Raw genomic sequence first — 24,141 nt, 5'->3', positions numbered from 1 at the left:
TACTAGTCTATTTAACGTGAAAAGGTGCATATCTTTAGTGCTGACTTTTAGACTCGAGTCAAGTACTCAAGTGAAATATGAGTGAACAATTATAAAAAAATTGCAACAAGAAAAAATTATGTAGTACCAAAAATGTATTGGAAGTCGACTACCGTCAAAGGTATGTGAGCTAAAAATTTGTCAAAGTGAACCAGACGCCGGATACTGCGTTAAAAAAGTGAATAAAAATCAACCAGACAGAAGAGGTTAAATGACGTAAGAAGACCAAAGTGACGATTGAAGATCGCAGAACGAAGAGAAGTTTTCCGTACGTTCAACAACTCAGGTACGTCTGTTTACTCTTGACACGACTAACTCCCTGCTGTCTGTGTTTACTTACCTTCGTCTCGTCACGGCGAACGATAACTAGCGTTCTCATACCCAGTCAAGCGATCTTCCCACAATCAGTGTCAATCGAGCAGGATGAAGTAGACACTTTGAATAACAATTAAACAGCCACTAGAAATTTGTCGTTCGACAATTAAAAATTTTTGTTTCTATTTCCAATATCCTTAGACACATATCCTCTTAAAATCTCTAATCGTATATTTCTCGAGACAATTTTAACTTCTGGTATGAATTAAAAGAATATATATAAATTTCCAAAACAAACGTCACGACCGTTCATCCCATTTTCCATAACCTCAAAAAATATACCACTGCCTGAAGCACAGAATTTCCAAACGGTTGATTCAAATTGTTCCCGCCCTCGAAACTGTATGGGGACAAAACCGAGCACATGACGCATCGGATTACGCAACTCTGTCGTAACTATCTGGGTTGCGTTTCCAGTGCTGTGCGCGACGTGCGACGCGCGCGCGTTCACAGTTGAGCCGTGCAGGGAAATAGAATAGCATAGATACCCGTCTATCTAGAGGCGTCTACGACAAGAGACAGGGTAAGAGAGTGACGGGGTAGGAGGAAGATTTAAGGTAGAGAATGAGGACAAGGGGGTGATAAGAGAGTTAGTGTGGGATGATTTCAAGAGGCGACAGAGGCAAAGACAGAAAGTAAAGACTGACGAAGTAGAATAGGGTGGCAGAACGGCGAGCGGAGTCACGCGATACTCTGCGTCGAGTAGAACAAAGTCCCGGTCGTGCAATGTACTACGAACCACGTGCCTTGATGATACGGAACCGGCATCAAAGAGCATACGTAAGATCAGTGCCAAGTAAGAACACGTATACCGACATCCGTAGCTTCGCCCGTTCCTAGATATTTTTAACTCGAACACAGGTATGCTACCTGCCGGAAAACGTGAACCGGCGTGCGAAATTACGATAGCTACGGTTTAAGATATATATATATATATATATATACACCAGGTTATTCAGCCCAAATGTAAAACCTCAATATGGGTTTATCATAGGACTCAAATGGGCGCGCCAACTTCAGATGGTACGTTTCTACTGAATAACCCTGTATATATATATATATATAGTGTATACGCATGCTGTGCAAGTTGTATATTGGTTGAGTTGATTGGAGAGCCGAATGCATATGAGGCAGGTAAAGAAACACGTGACATGGATTAGTGTATTTGTTTGATGTTAAAGGATACAGTGAGTACAGTGTATGTAAACTTGTGAACCTTTTAAGTTTCCCTATTTTTGTTATTTTTCTCTCTATCTTTCTACCAGTGAACTTGTCGTCGGCTAGTGACATTAACGAGCATTGTTTTACATGCTGACTTTCCCGGGCAGGAGCAACAGGTGAATCCTTGGTTTTACGGGTAAGTCTTCTAAATCTGCTGATCGAATACGAACTTGTGTGTATATATGTTTAAATATTGTATATTGAGTGTATATATTAATCTACAAACCTATGAACGCCCAGGCTCGCTTTGTATGTATCACCACGTGACATTATTGGTCATTGATTATTTTTAATTTTACAGATGTCTTCTTTGTTATATTATTTTATTTGCTTCATACACATATATCGTTTATCCTTTTATAGGTATGTATTTGCATGTGTTTGCTTTGTCTGTCCAGCTGTTTCTAAATTTTATTCTGGCCGATTTGCATGCTCCCCTCGTTGGTCTAATCGTACCGGTTGCGCTTATACCGTCTTCCCTGGCTGCAGACTTCTGTTTAATGTCGTTGACGCGTACGCTTTGCCGGTTGCCATTCAACAGGGGCAACTGTACTACGTGCATTTGTTTTCCGTGCTCACTGTAATCTAAGCACGTTCATAACTTTAATATCAATTTTCATCAAATGTTTAACAAAAGTTATTAAGTGTAGTGTGTCAAAGATGTGTGAATTTTTGATTTTGAATCTCGTTCCTTAATTTATATCACATTGTTCGTATGTACTACATCATTGGCGGTATTTGTTTAGTTTTTTTTTTTTTTAATAGAATCAAATACTTCGGTCTATGTATAATGCATATTTTCGTAATTTCCAGTGTTCTTTATATTACCATAATATTACGTGACGTCCGTACCGACTGACTTTGAGGTATCATTTTGCGTACTGCTTCCGTGACGTAAAATCTTGAGTTAACCGCTTTTTTTTCAGTGGAAAGTAGAATAATTATGATTGGAATAACGTGCGTGATCCATAGGTACACAAGAGTGACGTATCGTCGCGAAAGCATCTGTTCGGCATTAAGCAGGAAACGGCAAACGTCCGCACTCGTGCATTAATTAATGTACAGCAGAATTGATGCTCGGAGAGTGCAAAAATGTTAACGATATTTACGTATGCAAAAATGCAAAAAAATATTACACTCGAACTTTACTCGAAAGCGACAAAATTTCATCGTTTACATAAATACGAATAAATTTGTTTACATTAGATAAATAGCTGGTCGATTCACTACATATATATTTTAAATGAAGTCATTATCAAAATCATGAAACCGAATAAACATGACAAGCAGAATGTCATTAACCCTCGAGCGCACTTATATTTCTTACAGTACAATGGCCAAAAAAATAGTACAGTCGACTCCTCCCTGTAAACGCACTTCGTATAGTCTGATTTCCACTCAGCTCTCTTTCTAAACCGTCGCATCAAGAGGAAAAGGTTTGTCCCACTCTTCTACGACTTTCAGCACACGCGGTAAAACACGACATGCGTGAACTCAGCTCGTGCTGATTAACCTAGTAGCGCCGATCGACCGTCACGCCACTGTGATATCGACGGAGTGGCGGATCTCCGTACTATCGCCCTCTCTCTCTCGATGGCTATCGCCTCTGGAAGCCCCAGGTGCACGATTATACAGAGAGTCGACTGCATTTCTGATTCGAATAGATCATCAAGTGTCACGTTGTCACACGAATATATTTCGCAGGTCAAAAGTGCGGTCGACGACTTACCTTCATGATATATAACTTAATGATGGCGATGTAATAATTTCTTTCGATTCAAACCTCGTCAGACACTCGCGCTAGCAACGCGCATGCGCATTGACGCTAATTTCATACGGCGACCCGTAGATATAAACCTAGACCGCCTAAGAATTACGCGTGGAGTTTTTAATGAAATAATTCGGTCAGTTCGACAAAGCAAAGCCTGGGCTCGATGCCATGTATCGGTCTCTTATTTTTCTCGAAAAATCTCGGGTCTTCTGACGTCTACGCGTGCGTATTTATAAGTTTGAATGCGGTTAGAGGATACAGAGAATACAATATGGCGCAGGAAGAAGTGTAGATACGTTGTTTGAAGACGATCGGCACTGTTTCAAAGTTAGATATTAGTTGCTTCTTTTTCTCTCTCTCTCTCTCTTTCTCTCTGTCTCTCTTTCTCTCTGTCTCTCTCCTTGGCAGTGTGTATACGAGGTGCTTCTGTATGCTGATCAGGTATAGCTGCAAACATTTCTCCATAGTGAGACCTTCATCGTTTATGGGCTCGCGCATCTTCAAGCTCGAGCGACTCTCGAGTTTTGTTTGTTGCGCGAGTCGCGTGCTCCGGGACGTCTTTCCGAGCATAGAAACGAGCCTAAAGATCAGAGAATACGATCAACGAGTAAGCCGACGACGATTAACCTAAGTTATTCGGATATATCTCTTTTTATTTCAATTGTGGATTTATAAGCCATGAATATTAAGGAAGTCGTCTTAACGAGATACATAAATCCATGGGACTCCTCGCACCTTGGACTTGTCCATTCTCGAACGTCCTCGAAATTTAAGTATTGCTCGGTTACTCGGTCTGCGATGAAATCTTAGGAGGAAAATTCCAAATGTACAGAAGAACGCAAAAACATCGAAGTATATATTTGTTGTCGCAAAACCATTGAATATCTCGAAATCGACATTATTTCGAAGGTCTTAATTATTTATTCCTATAATTTTGATAACAAACCCATAATCGTAATAAAATTCAAATCAAGTGTATCCCATGTACAAGGTTCAATACCGGTTTTTATATGTAAAATAATAACATTCTTTCGCTATTTTGAAATTCCATCGATTGGAATGTTTCATTGATATCAGAATTGCCATGAAAATTTGATTCCGACAGGAACGCTCCAAAATTCCTATTCGCAAAACTCCGTGGTATTTATATATATATATACATACATATATATGCAGACGTCAACCTTTCTTGTGCGAGTTCAATTTTGCGCAAGAACTTATATTACCGAGCAGCAAACGTTGAAATAATTTACGCAATAGTCACTACGTCGCGTCCTTGCCACTTTCAGTCGCATTAAAGACAAGGGAAAAGATGCCGACGTCGACGTCCCGTATACCTATATCGTGGCTTAGTAAAAGCAAATCCAGTCTGCCGTCTGGAAAGAAATGTACGATTCATCAGCAATAGCTTCATGTCGTTAAATTGAGGTCACATCTACGAAAGGAACTTTATGAGCTCAGGCCAGAAACGTCGAAACGGTCTCTGGCGTTTTCACCTAAAAGACAATTTTAGGATAACGATGATCAAAGCAATAGTGACAAGGGCGTTGGTAACGAGAACGCCCGATAACAGAATTTAAGGTTAATTAGTAAGGAACGCCTAAAGGCGCCAACTCATAAACACTATTCGTCAACGGATTCCGTTCTGTCTTAGAAGCTAAAGATTTCAAAATTGAGAATTGACCATCGAGGAGAATCGACGACTGTAGGTGAACGCTCTTTAAATATTTTCATCACGTCGGCTTCCATTACTTCCGCTGTGAATTCTTCAAAAGTCCAGAGAACTACGACCAGCAGCCTGTCCATACTAGACAGTACTAAAAGGTATGCACCGATAGTCAACAATTCATATTAGCAAGATAAATATTTACAGTAATGAGTGATCGAGGCGCCGTGATGCCACCTATATCGACAATATGACGTGCATTGGGTAATTCGAAATGCCCGAAGAATTGAGAAATCAAAACAATCGGATAAAGAGCCATTCGAGGAACCTTTTGCAATCTTATTAGTTTTCTGGCATTCTTCAAACGTATCGGGACAAACATAACATAATCCCGATCGACGCTTTTCTCCATTTCTCATACTGGAATAGAAAGAAAATAAATAACCCTCTGGCTATCAATGCTATCGTACGGTTGGATTTTGGTAATCCATAATTGGGCCTCCTCAAGGGATTTTGTTTCTTTGAAAATTTACAAAAAAGTTTCCTACGCCTCTTCCTTTGCCCTCTTTAGAAAAACAAAATATAGTAATTAATCTACGGTGAAAGTGTATATTTATATATGTGTGTGTGTATTTTTAGTCCGACTGTTTCATGAATAAAATATTTCATAAAGTTCATATCATATAATATACATAAAATAGTCGGTATGTTACATCAGTATTCGATTTCATTACTTAACCACGAAATTTGACTTGTCGCGTCCTAACTATATTATATTATGCAAAATATTATATATATATATATATATATATATACGCTATCCATATAAAGGTTCGTACACACGATGAAGATTATAAAACAATAATGGCGCGCTAGATGGCGCATAGTTAGCACAATAATAAACGAGCGTCGTAACTATATTATATTATGCAAAATATTATATAATATACATAAAATAGTCGGTATGTTACATCAGTATTCGATTTCATTACTTAACCACGAAATTTGACTTGTCGCGTCCTAACTATATTATATTATGCAAAATATTATATATATATATATATATATATATACGCTATCCATATAAAGGTTCGTACACACGATGAAGATTATAAAACAATAATGGCGCGCTAGATGGCGCATAGTTAGCACAATAATAAACGAGCGTCGTTCCATCTATGCGTAACGCACGACAGAAGCCAGCGTTACGTCGCGTTGTGCAATTTGCCGATACGTTTTGAATGTGCTCGCCGTATATGTCGGTACAAAGTGGGTGATCCAGTAGGCCAAGGCCACTGGCGATCATCCTCGACCATTTCAAGAAAGCTCGACGCACGTTTTCCTTCGTTATTTGTAACATTCGTATGAGCAGAAGTTTCAGTGAACAATGAAACGTCAGGGAGTCCAGAATTCTTCGGACACGAAAAACAGCCGTTTGGCAGTCACGTACCTTTGCTCTTACCATTCAAGGTAGATATAGACCCCAGGCATAAAAGTCTAATAATAAAACAGCAGTATATATTATGTTAATACGTCGTACTATAATAGGAAAATGGTAAGTCAGACTACCCTATAAATAACGTTTGTAGAATATCCATAACTGATATCAGGAGGGAAAGTACGGCCGTAGAAATGAAATAATTGATAGAACTATAGATAATAGAAAATGACTTCCGTGTATTCTCGAAATAAGAACCGTCGCTAAAGGTTAGTTATTATCGAATTGCTCAACCGTTGATAATATCATATCGGATTGCTCAAAGTGGAAATTTAAGAACGCTTAAAGGCCGATTCACACGTATCAGTATTGTATCCGTACCGAACACTAATCTATACAATTATTTCACGGATCGAAGTAGGACTGTTCCCGCATTTCAGTTTTCGTCTCAGTGCCCTAACGTTCGTGTAACATTATGCGTGTCCGGCATTAAATCTGCGATATTTAGTAATTTTTTAATATTTAAATTAATATTTTTACCAACGAAATTGTACTGAACTGTAATGACATTGTAGCGTCCTAATGGTGTTGATACTGAATAGTGTAGTGATGTGTGAATATTATTTGAGTTGTATGACTTGAGCTTAATACGACATAAAAATTACGAAAGATGACAGTGCAACAATGAGATTTGGTTTTTTGATCGAATTAAAATGAACATGATAATATAGCGAATGTTTCGCTAATCAGAATTTCTAATGAAGAACGCGTAACGCTCGTGAATCCATTTGACGTCCGCATTAAAAACTGGAATTCTACCGGGATAGGTTGTTTTCATGTAGCTATACGAGTCGTTGACTCACGTGATGGAATTGCCACGAGTTGAACAGATAATAGGTCGTCGATTAGTGACTGAGCGCATATTAAGAATTGAATAAATAATTTGAAAAAAAAAGAATCTCAATCTTCCGGTTAAAATAATGAGTTTTTTCGGCAGCAAATACAGACTTGGAACCTAAAAATATATATGTACGTCGCTTGCACTACTACGTCAATCGTACGCGAACTATGATCGTCCCGACGTAAAAAGAACCGATGGACATTTTTATTGACATTTTAATGACTGCTATTAGACGTTATCATCGCACACGTTGTGTTATTAATTGGAATCTGACATATTAGCCCGTCGAAATGCCGTCGCTACGTGGGAAAAATAACGTTCATTCAAAACGTAGTTAGGATGTTTGATCTTACCATTGAATGGTTCGTACGATTACGATAATTTAAACTCGATCTTAACCTGTAACGATACGAGTCAAGGGAAGTCAAGGTGGGTCGAAGAAACTTCGAAGTAACTTAAAAGATTCATAAAGCGAGTAGACAGGGATGTATAAAGTATACGAGTGCGGAATTTTCCGTAAATGCGAATCAACTTGGCAACACTAGCCTCGGGCGATTCTAACCTTACTTCCGCATAATCGTTTTACACGTCCTATGATTCTTAAATGCTATTCACCATGTAAATTTAAATTCTATGCATGCATTTAGACGCGCGGAAAACCCTTGACCGTGCATCATTCGATTAAATGGTGTTAGTAAGTCAAGATATCTATACTGTATATTAAGAAGAAGAACTGTAAAACGTCATCTGACAACCACACGCAGGGACATACAGTCTAGCGAATGATCGAGAATTATTTATATATACATATGTAAATAACAGAGGTTCCGCTGGAGCGTTGGATGGAATCACAAATGTCTGGAAGACTCGTGCAAGAACACGTTCGTCCGCGTCTGCTCAGCGTCATCGACTGTCTATCATTTTTGCGCGGCACTGTAAACATAACAAAAATTTTATAAAAATTTCCTGAAAATCATCATACTTACTAGAAGAAACGCTTCTCCTGGATTATCAAAGGTTGAAGTCGAATTTACTTTTACCTGTCATTTAATTTTATTAACGTGACCGAGGAAGGTCACGATTTACTAAACTCTTTAAGGAAAGCTAAAAGCTCGCGCTGCAGAAACAAAAGTAAGGTGTACAGACCTTTTCACAAGGATGAACGTCAGACTTGACCTTGGATATAAAAATTGCAACATCATTGACTCTAGGTTGAATGTCGCACATCGCGTGCACCGTAAATACAGCGTGGACATTGAATCAATCGGAATTTCAAGATGGTCCGACCCCGCGATAATGTCTTAGGACTTTTGTTTGTCAAGTTAGTGACATTTTTGTGAATATATTAAGGAGGTTAATAAAATGGTGGAAGAGCGTCATGATCGCTTGCATCAATTTTTCATAAGGAAGGGAATAATGTTTAAAATGTATTAACGTGTAACACGGAAATGCAACATAGCAAGCGTCAAAAGGACAAGTGATGACACTTTACGAAAATTTATAATTCATTATCAGTGGCGTTGTATTTTGATTGTCTGAAGAGGGCACGAACTACTTAGCTTTTTAATTCAGCTGTGTCACTGGGTCTCATGAATATATGTAAAAATAACTGATAAAAAAAGCGATAAGAATTCATCGCGAAATTTGCTATCGTCATCACTGTCAATTTTCCAAAATAAAAATTCACTATAAAAGAGACATTTTTGGTATGTATTCATTTAAAAAATTATGTCCCATCTCTCTTCAGTGGTATTTTTTTTTATCGGTACGAGATGTAAAAAAACAATTTTAACACTTTTTTTTATATAATATTATTTAGAAATAATTTAACATCTGTACCTGATCCTTACATGCGCGTTAGTCAGTCACGCTGTGATTGCTGCTGTGAACATCCTATAAATTAATAAAACGTCACTGTAATTCATTTTATTTTTGCCCACTTAAATATGAAGTGCGTAACTAATTAATTATTCTTACTAAAAAATTTTGTTTTCCATTCTTATATTTACACTCAAACACGTATGTAGCTTAATACCGTTAGATATAATTTTGAAGGTGGCTACAATTAAAAAGAAATTCCCGACTCCAGGAGTTATTTTAAATGCATTACTGAATTATGAAGGAAAAAATATCTATAATACAGATCAAGGGTAATTACGTATCCAACAACTTCAACGGCTTCAATATCGAAGCACAATAACAATCGTCACGTAATATTTCTTTTTTCCTCTTCACAACCCGCCAATCATTTCATGTCTCAATCAAATAGCGATCGAATCAGCTGACTGGCCACCGGATCATTTCTTTCGACCATTGGTAATGTATACATTGCGATTTCTTGTCCTTCGTCCAGGATGGAATAATACAGAAATAGAACTAGAACCTGCTCGATTTCACGATTGTTCGAGATACGTGTAACACCGACCAATAGTCAACCGACGCAATGACGATGCAGGTCTTAAGAGGTTAAATTAAAAATGAAGACAGAGCATAGACAGCCGGTTCTAATGTGTGCACGTGGGGCTGGTGACGCGCGAACAGGAAAAAGAGTTTGAAGGGCCATCGTGACGTCATCGATGGACACTTGTATCGCCGGTAGCTGAGAACGGTAGGAAGGTGGAGCGGACAGGAGGCACAGGTGAATAGTGAATTGTGAATCGTGAATCGAGAATGAAGCCGCCGTGGAAGGACAGTCGAGAAGTGCAGCAGTAGAGGTGGTATCAACATGGCGGCCCGGTTAAAAGCAATGCTCCAGCCTAGCGTCCGGCAGTCAGCACGCCAAAGAAACAACGGAACACGTCGCTAATTTTCCTTAAGGCCAGTCGTTCCTTTTGGCTCGTACACTCAAATCGTACGACAGCTCATTCGCGTACCCTACCTCGTCAACGTCGCTACCTCGATAGTTAACGCTAGTTAAGCCAATTATACCAGTTCGCTCGTTTCTTTTGTTATTGATTAATACTTTCAAATCACATCGTTCGTAATTGGTATTTTTTTATTTTTTAAGACTGTTAAAGAAGGAATTTTTTATTTTGAAATTAAACGCGACGGTTTTACGTAAAAATCGATAATCGATCGATTGACGATTCGTAGAATCGAGGGATCGATTAGACGATTGTTCCTCAGTGCGGGAAGGGCGCTGGATTTGAGAGTGTTTGTGCGGTATTTGAAGTCAGTGACTCTATTGGGTAAGTAAATACGTCGCGTCAAGATTTAATTACTTTTTAATAAAAGTTAGACATTAATTTTATCAATTTTTCGTACTCTACTTTTGATTCCTTAAATACAAGAACTGCTTGGGCACAGTAGGAAAAATGATCGTTCAATTCGGAAAAATGACATTCGACAGGTCCAGCAGCAATTGCGCTGCGCGATCGGGTTCGATTGGTCGAGTTTCACAACTATTGTAACGTTTAAGACGGTTCGACGGATCAAATGCGTTTGCTTCCTTATTGCCGCTTGCATATAGCTATTGTTGTTCTTCGTAACCACCGAAAATATATTCAGCTATTCAAAGACACGATTCACATATAGACAACGGACGATCAAATTATACGAAAATATAATTAGATGCAAGCTGTCAGACAAACAAGTTAATAAAACCAAGAACCTCCTTGTAAGTAAAACATTTTCTAATCGCCATACAACGTACGACGCTATTGCTTTGTAATTGTTATGCAACGAAACCATCAATGGGTCGTCATACTGACTGCCAATTGGGCGTACTCCGTGTTATTTCGAAAAGTCTCGCTTAAACCACGTGAATAAGACGAAATCGTTATTGCGAATATTGGCGTATACGATTCGCGTAAATATTTACGGGGATTGAAAATACAAAAAATAGCCAAAAGAAAAATAAGAAAAATCGTGCGTTAAAAAAAAAAAGGGAGTCGGAGGGGGATGGTTTAAGTAATTTCTCGAAAATCTATTTAATATTTCATAGAAATTACGCGAGAGTCGTTTAACCTATGACGTAAGTAATTTCCACCATTAATTACCCATTATGTATTAATACAAATATTTGTTTTGCAACATTGCAAATTTGAAGACCGTCGATAGGTAGCGCCGCGGGGCCACTAGTAAACAGGGCTAAAAGTCTTATGGGATTTTGTGTCTGGCGGCTATTGGGGCCCAGTGGGTACATGAGGTAGTTCGAACCGGTATGGAAATTGTGCAGGGGGTTGTCATGTAGTATTCTTTGAGATACATGACACACGGGGTCTTAAACCCTCCTTATCGATATCTTCTTGGTGCCAGTAGCGAGAAGCACGTGGGAGGTCGTATCCGTGTAAACTTGGCAAGTTCCTATGTCATTCCATCACGTACGGATTAGCGTGAGGAGGAAAAATTGACCTCAGACAAGAGGACACAAGGATCGTTAAGATCGAAGGTCCTACGAGTCATGAGATATGAGCCATTTATTGTCTATAAGTATATATAAGAATCCGCTTAGAATGACAGTCGCGTGTAAAAAACAATCGTCAGTCAAAATGACAACATAAAAGGGGGCGTTTCGTAGCTGATCCATTGGTCGATTATAAATTATAATTTGCAATATCGGGAATGAGGGTATCAAGGGGATCGTCTTTGGTATCATGAGCCATTGATTCCTCAAGGTTTTTACGAGGTTTAAAATTCATACCGGTATACATGGCGGGTTTAGTATTTTTTTTCCTTCCTGTTATGAAGTCTCGAGGACAACCGCAACGACGAGTTCGAGTCAAATTTCCAAATGGCGAAGTCGCAGTTTTATCGAGACATCGTCGGGGGACGTAAAAAACAAAGAAAATAATTACAAGCATCTCTTTGTGTATGAATAGAATTTTATTTCACAAGACACTAGACTCTTTTTTACTCCATAGTTTTATTTGCCTGTTTTTCATATTCCAAACCTTCCGTTTTGTAGCGCATTCCGTGGCTGTACAACAATGTCGAAATATTAAGTGTGGTGTCGCCCCTCGTCGAAAAAGGCCTCACGGTTTTGTCTTGTGCTGGCATCGCCTTTAAGAAAGGACTTTAATATGCCTCTTATATAAGAGGATTCCCGGCTACCTCCCTCTCGCTCGCTCCTCTACCTGGCACAGGTTTGCCGCCATTAATGCGTTACAGCAGCACCACGAGTTGCAACTTCATGCAGCTATGCACTTTCCCTGACGGCTTGCACGCCTGTACGAACGTTCGCTCTTTCGTTCGTTTACTTCTTCTATCTTGAGTACATACGTACCAGCCTTCAACTATTCTACTGGGATAGGTTCGACAGCTCATTAGGCACCTGTTTTAGTATCAAGATCAGTATCCTTGCTGAAATTTGCTTGTATTAATTTTCTTGCAATCATAATGATAAAGTGACACTCGTATTCGATAATCGAATTTATGTACGAAACACGTAAATCATACGTATGTAACTCGACAGTAGGTTAACCTAGTCAAGACAGGGAAATTACGTCGTAAGTCATAAGAATGTACTTGGGGACATAACCTCAAACTTATTACACGGATATTTTAATGCTAACCTTCGGTTGATCCTCGTGCGTTAAGTTTGCTTATACAAAGTACGTTAAGTTATGGTTTAACGCGCGGTTTGCCACACCTGGACAGGTTTTCATTACCTTTTGTAACTTGTCAGTGATCGTGGGATTTCGCTGCTGGAACTTGTACCGCATATTGGTATTTACTTTGTGAACACTGTATTCAGATACAATTAGTACAATCTGATTCAGGAAGACTTATGAAACGCATAATGTGCATGAGCGGAGAACTATTTATGCGAATAACGTCATAAGGTACATAAACAACGTGAAGTGAGGATAGTACAGAAATTTCGTTAAGGCTTACAGGCACGGAAAACCAGTATACAATACCGCGTCGTTGGAACGTCTGTATCACGTTGTGGTGGTGGGTGGTTAATCATAGATCGGCTTTCGTAAAATAAGTTTTGGTGTGCCCAGTATTTTAAGTGCTTAAATTCAGTATTAAGTAAATGTTTTTATGAAAATTATACTAATTTTTTTTTTGTTTTTAAATCACAGCTTCCTTATCGCTAGACGTATAGGCTGTCGTTTCGGGCACGTTTGGCGTGCCAATGTCGTAGGTGGGTGTACAACGAACTCACTTGCATTTTCGTGAACACATAAATGACTAATTCCTTCGAAGTTGTTCGTTATAATAAATAATACATTCTTCAATGGGATATGAATTTTCATGAAAACCAGTATTTAGCAAGCATTGCAAAAGTATACTGAAATGATTTTTCTTCCTTTTAACCTGGCTGCTCCTGAGCATTCTACGTATAGGATGTCTGCCGAGCAGGTCGCCAAACGTGCCAATGCTCTGGGCGTGTTTACGACGGGCTCTGTTACACTTTCGTTAAATAATAAATTCTGATTTTCTTCACGGTCACATTGCTCATCACGAGTTCCTTCACCTCTCTCGAATTCTCTGACGTTGATTCAACCTAAATTTTTATCTCGTATCGAAGTTTTTTCGAATTTTTCTATGTACCGGAAACCCGACCTCGATACGATCTCACGACAAGTTACCTTTTTTATTCCGCGCACAAGTACAGATCGGCTAAGATCGGCTGGACTCGGTTTACGCTCGAGCAACAAGCTAGTACAGTGACTGCAAGTAAACTAGGTTGACGTATCGCAGTGCACGGCGGGATGGATCCTTGCGTGAAAATTCCTCAATGAATCGTTTGACATTTTTTTTGTTTCTGCTTTTTTTTACAACATCCTCAATATGCCCATTTGACGAATATTTGCGCAAGCTTGCCCATGTGCGGCCCATTTTCTGTAGCGTTAATATATACAGTTTTCGCAATTCGAGTATTTGCTTGCTCGGCGCGTTTTCGACGGTTAGCCGTTCGTTATTTTGCAACGTGCGCGACACCCGACGATGGGCCATCCCCTCTCGCGTTTTTCTCTCTTTTTTTTTATCCTCACTTCCTTCGCTCAAGCGCGCGCTCATTCGAAAGCTTTACTTCGCAGTTTCCGCGAAAGAACGCACGTGTTGCATAAGAAAGAAAGAAAATTAAACAATGTGAAACATGCACGGGTAACAAAGGGGAGAAATTTAAAAGGGCAAAATAGACCACACAGCCAATTAGTCACCTTGCGCAATCGTCAATTAGTCTGATTCGCTACGGTAATTAAACGATCGTGTAAATTCACGATGGAAGCCACTCGGTCGAAACATTACAGCGCTTCGATTTTATACCTCCGAGGCATCTTAATCTACCTAATTCGCAAATTTTTCATTTCGAGAAAAATCGATTTTCGTCAATGGAAAAATTATTCGTACATTTTTCATCCTTCATTGAGCTATCCGTCTTGGGAAATTCTCGACCAACACGATACTCCCAGATAAACGGCTTCTAGATCGTGTATCACATTCCCTTTCTCTACGTGACCCTATTATCGTGCGAGTGATTACTGTTACATAGCGAAAGTCCCGTGCAGTCTACCAATCCTGAATTGGATGATCGATAGGCACAGTATCGCTATAGATATCAGAATGGTATAGACTAATAATAATAACAACGTAACAGAAACGAATGATGAGTCCTATTCGGTAATACCCTCAATGTGTCAGTAGGTCGAGTAAGCTGAATTAGTAACGAATGCAATTACGCGAAATCAATTCTCAATCGCGTCCGATCGTATTACACAATTGAGTATCGAGCAGGACAGGTAATCGCGTTGATAGGTATTGACAAATAGGCCTCATACCGAATAGACGCATTAGACGGTACCCGCTGGCGAACATTTAAGAAGACAGAAGATACAGAAAAGTCTATATTGCTTACAGTCACGCATTTGCTGTATTTAATTTTTATTTACCCCATTACCTTCTGTAATAAAATTTTTATTACTTATAATAATCTTGCGCGATACGAAATGCGCCCCCAGTTAGGCTTCTCAAGGAGTACCGAAGAGAGTCCGCCGACCGTGACGTTGGACGCCGCGCCAGTGATGATGACACCTATTGAATTGTAGTCGATTGGCCTTGATGAAGACTCGGCTGCACATTGAAAGCGAAATTTACAGTATTACCAAAGCGACCAATGGCTTTTATTCTTGTCTATATACTGAACGACGCCCCTCATTTCATATACTCGTAGTCGCCCGAGGAAGCTCGTAGTAATTCGTAGTAGCTTCGTGCTTCAATTACTTTAGGAATGATCCGAGAAGTCAGCGCCGGAGCAGCGATGCTCGATGCGTCAAGTGTGGGAGTGATAATCGTGACTGATAGAAGAATGAATGCGAGACCGTATTTCAAGCCGATATATATAGAATGAGAAAAAGAGAAGAAGCATAGACGTTAAGTAATACGCCCTCGATCACGTATGGGGACGTTCAAGACGCTGAGCATCCAAGTGCTAACTTCACTATTGTTAACGCAAGGACGTCACACATTTCCAGTAGCGTACTTTAAAGCTTGATACACACGTTACAAGTAACTTATTATCATAAGGGTAAACATACCAAGACCGTGCATGCAAACTTGAAAATCAAAACAAATGAATTATTCCTTTGTTGCAGATACGTAGGGTCGAGTTTTCAAGAAGCGACGCGGCAACTCGCCAACCAGGATTTTCCTCGTTAGAACCTTGAGGGGACGCCCTAAGCAATATGTCAATCATAATGCAGTACGTGGACCGGTTCCACGAGATGTTGGACAAACATGCAGGTAAGTTCGACGTGCGTCACTCGGGAATAATTCCCAATAAAATCAGGCCCAAACGCGAACGAAAAATTAAAATAATAATCAGTAGATTCAGACTATATAGACCGTGTTAGCAATGACTACGTACTTTGGTGAGGCCTCTCGATATCCGAAGGCTAATTTTTCAAGTCTACTGCAAACGTATTACTTGAAAATTGTAAATAACTTCACGAACGCACGAGACTTATTTTCCATGTTAATTTCTTAGGTACTGGACAATAACAATAACCGGATATGGTCGTTAATAAATGCTCATATGAGATTCGATGAAATTATTCTTTTGTCGCACTTTGTACGTCTCTTTCGTTTTTATGCTTCTTCATTCACCTTCTATAACGTTTTCTCGTAAACAGTGGGAAAAGGTAGGGAGGCAATCGGAGTGAGGGAGACAAGAAAATTATTTTCTTACGACTAAAGCAAATAATATGCACGTCATCAATCTTTATTAATCTATTTTGTATGCCAATCGTTACTTCATTGCATTGATGTTTAATTTTTTTATATGAGCGATTCAATCAGACTTCAGCCATCCGTATTTTATTTGCTGTGCTACGTGTATATACGGATAAATTTTCTTTTTATAATTTTTTTTTATCGTAGATACTAAAAGAGTACAAAAGTTTCATTTTTTATAATTTTTTGATACGATGCACCGTCTCCGGGATAACTGTGTACAAAATAAAAACAACCGAATTCACGTAGCACAGCAAATAAAATACGGGTGGTTGAAGTCTGGTGGAATCACTCGTATGCATATTAAATGTATCGAGAACTGGCAAAAAACAACGGTGACTTCGTGCGTAGATGCTAATCGAGGTGAAAAATGAATTCCAGATCGTTCTGTTTATATCAATATTCAATGCTCAATATTCAATGTATCCTGATTAAAACATGCGCTTTGCGTTACGAGACACTTTAACCTTCTTCGTTGCATGTCGCTAAAAGCTTCGTTACACTAATTAGTAAGCAATAATACAACATAGTTATTTTTATGTTAATCTCAAATATATACATATAGAGTACCTCCATTCTTCATCTTCATGTAAATAGTCATATTTATTTTGAGAATCTATTGGCTAACCTTACCTGACTTAACTTAACCTAACCTCATTAGCGTTATTAGATTATACGAATTCTTTGATATTTTTTACAATTTTTTTTACTCGCACGTGGTATCCGCGTCCGAGTAATTTAATGACGCTACTCGATGATGTCAATTTTAATAGATGTGTGGTGCCTCATGGTTAGCACTTACCACGCGTTAAGTGTATACGAGATGATCTTGAAAGGTGGTAGTTCCCCGGTAGTTTCCAGATTTAAAAAGTACACGTAATGACTTGTAGGCGGATGTTGCCGATAGTAATGATTATAATATGCAAAGGGGAGCCACTGTTGGAAGCTTAAGTTCCTATTGTAAGTCTTCAATGTCAAATAGACTTCAAGTTTGAGAGTCACGTCAATGATCGTTTTAACTCGTGTCTCATAAGTATATCTATGTATACCAGAACGTACATATACTCAGGCCTGGGTTAATGCCTATCCTGTTCAATGTTCTTTCGTTAGAAGGAAGTTTAGCAACTGCTAAATAAAACGATTAGCGTTTCAAATTCTAATAGCAAATCCATAACGTTAATCGGGAATCTTTCTATAGATTAGCTGTCGTCATAGAAAATTCCCTAGAATGACTTGTTATGTCCCGTAACTTTTTTTTTTTCATTAATGACTGATCATAGTTCATTTCTTGCATATTGACATTTCGTCTGCGGAACAAGTCATCAGGAATTAACATTTTTTAACATAACCTTCTGGATAATTCCAGACATCATCGCGGACATTTCCGAATGAATATATTTAACGGTACGTGACTATTAACGTTATACCAGACAGGCATAGGAAAATTTTCAGTATTCATATATAATGATTAATCAATTAAAATGTCATCTCAATAATATCCATAAAAGATTTGGCGTTCTAACAATTGTTTAAAACATTGACACCTTGATACTCCTTGGTTTATACAGTAAAAATCCCATTACTGACGTAGGTCTTTAGACTGTTTTGATGATTCAATTAATTTTCATGATCACTCGCAAAATGCTGAAATGACAAATTTCGTTACCTAATAATTCCCGCCACTGCGTTTCGCAGAGTGCATCCAATGTCAATTATTAGCGTCTGCTCTGTTGGCTGATGTTTCTAATGACATTCAAGTCAAGTGACAAATGACTCGTGTGTTTCCAAGTCAAAGGAACAAATGACATCGAATCGCATGTGTTCTTATATTCAAAACATTATATTATCCATACGCCATTATCTCCTCACGCGAGCTTCATTCAAATGCTGAAATCACTATAACATCTTTCGGCTTGTTTCGCTTAATGACCACTAAATATTCATCGTCATCGTCACGAATCCTCTTAACGGTATATTTTTCGTACTTCCAGACTCGCGGACGACAAACTGGTTCTTGATGAGTTCACCATTTCCCACACTTTTTATCTGCCTGGGATATGTCTATCTCGTGAAGGTCCTGGGTCCTAAAATCATGGAGAATCGCAAGCCTTTTCAGCTTAAGAATGTCCTCATAGCGTACAATCTGTTTCAAGTCATATTCTCGGCATGGCTCTTCTACGAGGTGAGTTTTATCAGTGATGCATATCAGACTGTTGATCGGATAAATGCATATTAATCTAATATATATATATATATATATATATACCCACGTATTAACATAGCATGTCATTTAATTATAATCAAGGACCAACCTATACCGCAATCTATGACGATCCTCCATGTAGACCTGGTACCATTGTCACTTCTTAGTCGAGATTAAATTATTAATCATTAATTGTTATTGCTGATCCGTGTCACTTTACCACGTGATAACTTTGGTCCAGGATCGATTGACGATCGTTGAACGAGCAGCGATCCCAGGGAGTTATTAATGAGAATGACAATTATCCAACTGCAATCTGAAACAAACGGGTCTCGATGATATCCAACGTAAAGAATAATAATGGTTCATTAATTATTATAATCAGTACCTCGTTGATAACTCTTATCGGTGATGCTGCAAGTAATCAAGAGCGGGTAACATGTCTTTTGGGAATACAGTGCCTGATGGGCGGATGGTGGGGCCACTATAGCTTTCGCTGTCAACCCGTGGACTATTCGAACAGCCCGACGGCGGTCAGGGTAAGTAATATGATTTGAGTTTCCACAGGACTTTTGACAGTGAGAGAAAGATAGAGAGGTGGAGACGTCGACGTAAGGGAGACAGCGAGATCACGTGACGAACCATCGAACTGAGATCACAACCGATCATCATCCGGAGCTTGTATATTGGATCGTTGGATTAAGTAGTCGTAGACTATGCTTGATGTAGTACGCTTTTTTCTTTACTAACACACTTTCCAGAGTACGCGACTTGAGGTCGCAGTTGCGCATGCGTAGTGCTGAAGATCGTAGCTGATTGGTCAGGGCCTTGCGACAGTGTAGCTGGCAATGGGATTGGCAGTTTGAAATTATTATGGTTATATATTTGTGTCGATATAATAATGCCATCTGTTGTCGTATGAACGCTTTTTATTGGAAAGAAAAAGAGACGTTTGCCCTTACTACATTTTTATGCTTACAGTGAGTAGTAAGATCGAAAGTTTTCAACAAAAATTTATGCGACGTACCTTCCAGGCTTTGTCATATGTAGTTGCAGAAACCGTCCGAACCGTTCGGCAGTAGCCAACCTGATAAATTTTAATTTCTCGATCACTAAATTTTCATGTTTTTTTTTCGTATTTCGATTATATTACAAATAATTCTCTACCTTGTCTCTTCAACAAGAATCAAAATGAGTTCGCGACGGCCTGAATGTAATAACTTTTTTTTTTCGTGATCAAAAATCCTATCCATTTGCAATTAATTGTCTGATCGAATATTATCGTTCACTTTTATACTCGATAGGTCAAAGCCGAATGTTGCGTCGAGTGAGTCCTTTCGGCAGACTGTATTACCTTTTCACGTCATAGGACCTAACCTCACTTCGATACTCGACACGTAGAAACGATCGAAGTTACAAAAGTGGTTGCAGACAAATGACATAATTAAAAAAATGATATAAGGAAGGTAGTCGCTCGTTATTAATGATAAAAGTCATGTGGGAGCGAACGGTTATTGGTTACGGTTATTTTTCATTAACTGAGGATGGCCTCTGGGCGGATGTGGTTGCAGATAGGAATGTCCGGATGGCTGACGGGGGACTATTCTCTAAGGTGTCAGCCGGTAGACTACAGCGATCGACCCCAAGTATTAAGGGTGCGTTTTCTATTAACAAAGGAAATAACACACTCCTAATTTTCTCAATCTCTCCGTAGTAGCAGCGGTAGCACTCTCACTCACGTAGATGCGAATTTAATTGTCCAAAAAAAATTGCCTTGGTCGTCGTGACTGCAGATGACAATTTCTTGTGTGACTTTTAAATCGCATATATATACCACAATAAGCCTGTCCACTCCGTAAACTCTCGTAGTACACATAACACGTGAGGCTAATGCAAAAGTAGTTAAACACTTGGATAATGCAATTAACAGCACATAATATATAACATGAGCACATATACATGTCATTAACAATTTTTTTTTTTTTTTTTTTTTTTTTTTTTTTTTTTTTTTTTTTTTTTTTTTTTTTTTTTTTTTTTTTTTTTTTTTTTTCCGTAATCAACCAATAAAGACTGCACAGTTACTCGTTTACTTCTCATGTCATCACGTAATCCATTGTTCTTATACGTTTATCTGATACATGCTAATATGCCAGACACCGTAAGACCCATACAAACAAACAGACATTTTACTGCCAATGGTACTCTTACTATTGTTTGAAAAAAAAAAAAAACGGCTAAACGTGTAACGCTAATGAATCCTTCTATCGAATGCAGATGGTTTATGCCAGCTGGTGGTATTACTTCTCCAAGTTCACGGAATTCATGGACACGGTAAGTTGATCGTGATTGAATCGGAAACACGATGATTATTCAGAAGCGAGGCGATTTTTGCTGCGTGTCGGAAATATGATTTAATAATGTGAAAATTTTTGTATTTCAGATTTTCTTTGTGCTGAGAAAGAAAAATGATCACGTGTCCACTCTCCATGTAATCCATCATGGTTGTATGCCCATGTCCGTCTGGTTCGGCGTCAAGTTCACACCCGGTATGTATATGTATAATAATACCACCCTAAATATAGTGTCTCGTAGCTCTTAGAGTTCTCTGAGTGTTTCGCGATATAATGGCATTGCGTGGGCTATTCGCTTGTAATAGAGAAAGCGAAAGGATTGTCGTCTAGTCGTTGGAATTTTGTACAACCTCGAGAAAATACGGAGGCTACTCCACTCAAGCTGTTGATTAAAATGTAAATGGTTTGTCGATAAAGTTTATTTTAAAAAATAATGACATTTGTTTGCAGGTGGTCATTCGACGTTCTTTGGGCTCCTGAACACCTTCGTCCACATTGTCATGTACTCTTACTACCTCTTGGCTGCCTTTGGTCCAAAAATGCAGCCTTACCTCTGGTGGAAGAAATACCTCACTGCCTTCCAGATGCTTCAGTTCATCGCCATTATGATTCACGCCTTCCAGCTTCTCTTCATAGACTGCAACTATCCCAAGGCATTTGTCTGGTGGATCGGCATGCATGCCGTAATGTTCTTCTTCCTCTTCAATGAGTTTTACCAGCAGAGCTACGCACAGAAGAACCTGAGGAGGGCGAAGGCTGCAGCCGCAAAGGCGTTGGCGAACGGAAGTGCTGGCACAGGATTGTCAAACGGCGTGGCCAACGGTACGACTGCTTCCAGCAAGAGCGCCGTCAACTCCTCTAGCGGCAACGAGACGAACCTCACCAACGGATCGACTAGCAGAAGAAGGGACCCTGCCGATTATTATATTAAGGGCGAGAGCCTAGCCGCGTCTGAATTAAATTTACGTAAACCCTTCGTCTCGAGCGAGTGAGTAAGGATTAATTAAAGAAAAAAGAATTGCGTGAGCTTCGTTTAACATCGCTGAAGAGACTCGAGAGAAACGGACGAGTGTACGCATGCGCACACGCTGCGACCACTCGGATCAAGTACGCAACCATTACAACGCACGTATACCGGGTACAATAATAATATTCCACGTATTTTAACGTATTGAATTGTATTATAAAATGGCGGGTGGTCCTGTGTAACACGTGCAGATCTGTAAACATAATATAACCGGCTCTTGTGTCAGAAAGTGCATGCGTGGTTTCTCCCTGGGACGGGACTCATCGTTCTTGTTATAAAGTTTTAAACTAAAAAATTGGTCCAAGAGTACAAAAATTCCGCAAATACGTACGCCCGCGTTTAACTGGGTCTGTGATATTGTAATTACATTTAATCATCGAAATCCATTTACCACGTCGATGATTTACTATAACCACGCGGATCCCAATCTTCTGGGGGAAGTGGACGGAAAAACGGACTAATTGTAAGATCTCGAGGATCATGGATCTGTCGCAGGACTACATACGCTTTCAACGGAATGGCTGTTTTAAGTCCTTCTGTGAATTTTATACGATCATTAAACGTCCTGGATGCAGTCAAGCCAAAAAGTAAAATCGACGGCCACCCTAATATTTCTCACCGAGCCAGAACAAGAATCTGTATTCTCAATGCTGACAATGTCACGGCCGATTCTTGTACCTCGAAAAAGAACAGACACATCTCGATGGGCCAACGGTGATAAAAATCAAAAGTGATTCAAATGCCATTGCCGAAAATTATACTTGTTAATCCTTTTGAGTCATAACCAATCAAACGTTTCGAAATCGTCCTCTCGGGGTGATGAAGTAATTAAGTCTTCCTTATCCACGTACATACAGAATACAGATCAGCTTCACAGGCAAATATTACATGCATAATAAAAATTATTGTTCATGTATAATAGAGCGATTCACACGAGCATAATTCAATCCGACAGCGCGAGTCAGGAGTGATGACTGTTTTTAAATGATCATCGGTATTGCATTATTATACACACATACACTATATATATATATATATTTCAGAGACACAAAATCATCACTCTTATTGCGAAATAACGCGCCTTTGGTCATTCTGTATATAGGTAGGCTAGTTTTATACCATTGTATTTCAAAATAATGGCCATTATGCTCTCAGCCTCGCCCGCCTCCTTAACAATTCTTAAAAACATTAAACCCTTTTCTTTAAACAGAAGGAAAAGTAGTGCTGTCACATCGAATACTTGGAAGAATGAAAAGTCCTTACCATAATTCATGCTCATAATATTAATTAATATATATTTATGAATATATATATATATATAAAATAAATTGTTATTTTTGCGGCTTTGTACATAACGTTAATATAAAGAATTTTTCAAAAGCGCGGGGTATCCCAAAAGTTAACGTACTCGCTCTGTCAACCATTTTATATATAGCATCGGTACAAAGGGCAGGCGTTGGTTGTTGCTTTTGTTGCTAACTTTTGGCGCACTTCGCGCAGATTGAAGATAGACCATAACGATACGCAGTCTTATTGGAATTGTAATAGGTGTGTTTTTTTTTGTAATTACAATAGGCGCACTTATAGCCAATCGTATTAATAGATGAGAATGGAGACGAATATGTGGAGGGTCTATATCGCGGCGAATCTTACGGTTGTTTTGTTGCAAGTAGTTTCGCCGCGAATGCAAGAAAACTGCCAGTTATCAAAAGTCAAATAATCTTTTACACAATATAAAAAAAAAGTATTGGATTCTTAATCGATAATCAAAGTATCTTTTGAAAGCTTTGTTTTCTTTTCAATGCTATTGGTACTGTATAGACAGATGAAACGTATATAGCTAAATGCATATATATTTTTAGAATGGACCTTTATCGCACAACGAAATTAGATATGTCGAATAAAATCAATCAAATATTGTACACAGAAATTATGTATATTACAAAAAATAAATCGTTCATTATTATTA

General features: G+C 38.8%; 1 protein-coding gene and 2 long non-coding RNA genes across 9 annotated transcripts; 1 reads left to right on the top strand and 2 right to left on the bottom strand.

Annotated features, from left to right (window-relative positions):
* Window positions 1-340: 340 nt before the first annotated feature.
* On the bottom strand, window positions 341-5,876 carry LOC107273832. Of its 2 annotated transcripts, none has more exons than XR_003061645.1 (3): window positions 2,464-5,876; window positions 1,862-2,220; window positions 341-474 (listed from the first exon to the last, which is right to left on the bottom strand). It is a non-coding gene; the product is annotated as an uncharacterized LOC107273832 (long non-coding RNA). The 2 variants fall into 2 exon arrangements; XR_001539328.2 differs by lacking the exon at window positions 341-474 and adding an exon at window positions 1,645-1,786 and having other exon boundaries at window positions 2,464-5,873.
* On the top strand, window positions 1,669-24,141 carry LOC107273829 (elongation of very long chain fatty acids protein AAEL008004). 6 transcript variants are annotated; one of them, XM_015752378.2, is made up of 8 exons: window positions 1,669-1,771; window positions 15,955-16,102; window positions 18,583-18,773; window positions 19,253-19,333; window positions 20,366-20,449; window positions 21,069-21,125; window positions 21,235-21,340; window positions 21,596-22,137. In XM_015752378.2, the coding sequence occupies exons 2-8, from the start codon at window positions 16,045-16,047 to the stop codon at window positions 22,135-22,137; spliced, it is 1,119 nt and encodes a 372-aa protein (XP_015607864.1). In that variant the 5' UTR covers window positions 1,669-1,771; window positions 15,955-16,044. The 6 variants fall into 6 exon arrangements, with proteins under 6 accessions (XP_015607864.1, XP_015607863.1, XP_015607867.1 ...); XM_015752377.2 differs by lacking the exon at window positions 1,669-1,771 and adding an exon at window positions 10,171-10,599 and having other exon boundaries at window positions 21,596-24,141; XM_015752381.2 differs by lacking the exons at window positions 1,669-1,771; window positions 20,366-20,449 and adding an exon at window positions 10,172-10,599 and having other exon boundaries at window positions 21,596-24,141.
* Window positions 6,555-9,997, bottom strand: LOC112495266. Its single transcript, XR_003061646.1, has 3 exons — window positions 9,389-9,997; window positions 9,251-9,304; window positions 6,555-8,344 (listed from the first exon to the last, which is right to left on the bottom strand). It is a non-coding gene; the product is annotated as an uncharacterized LOC112495266 (long non-coding RNA).

The sequence above is a fragment of the Cephus cinctus genome, unplaced genomic scaffold (assembly GCF_000341935.2).
Source record: "Cephus cinctus unplaced genomic scaffold, Ccin1 Ccin1_scaffold1847, whole genome shotgun sequence".
In the NCBI taxonomy this organism is placed as follows: domain Eukaryota; kingdom Metazoa; phylum Arthropoda; class Insecta; order Hymenoptera; family Cephidae; genus Cephus; species Cephus cinctus.
Note: the sequence above shows the minus strand (reverse complement) of the source record. Positions and strands in the feature narration are given on the sequence as shown.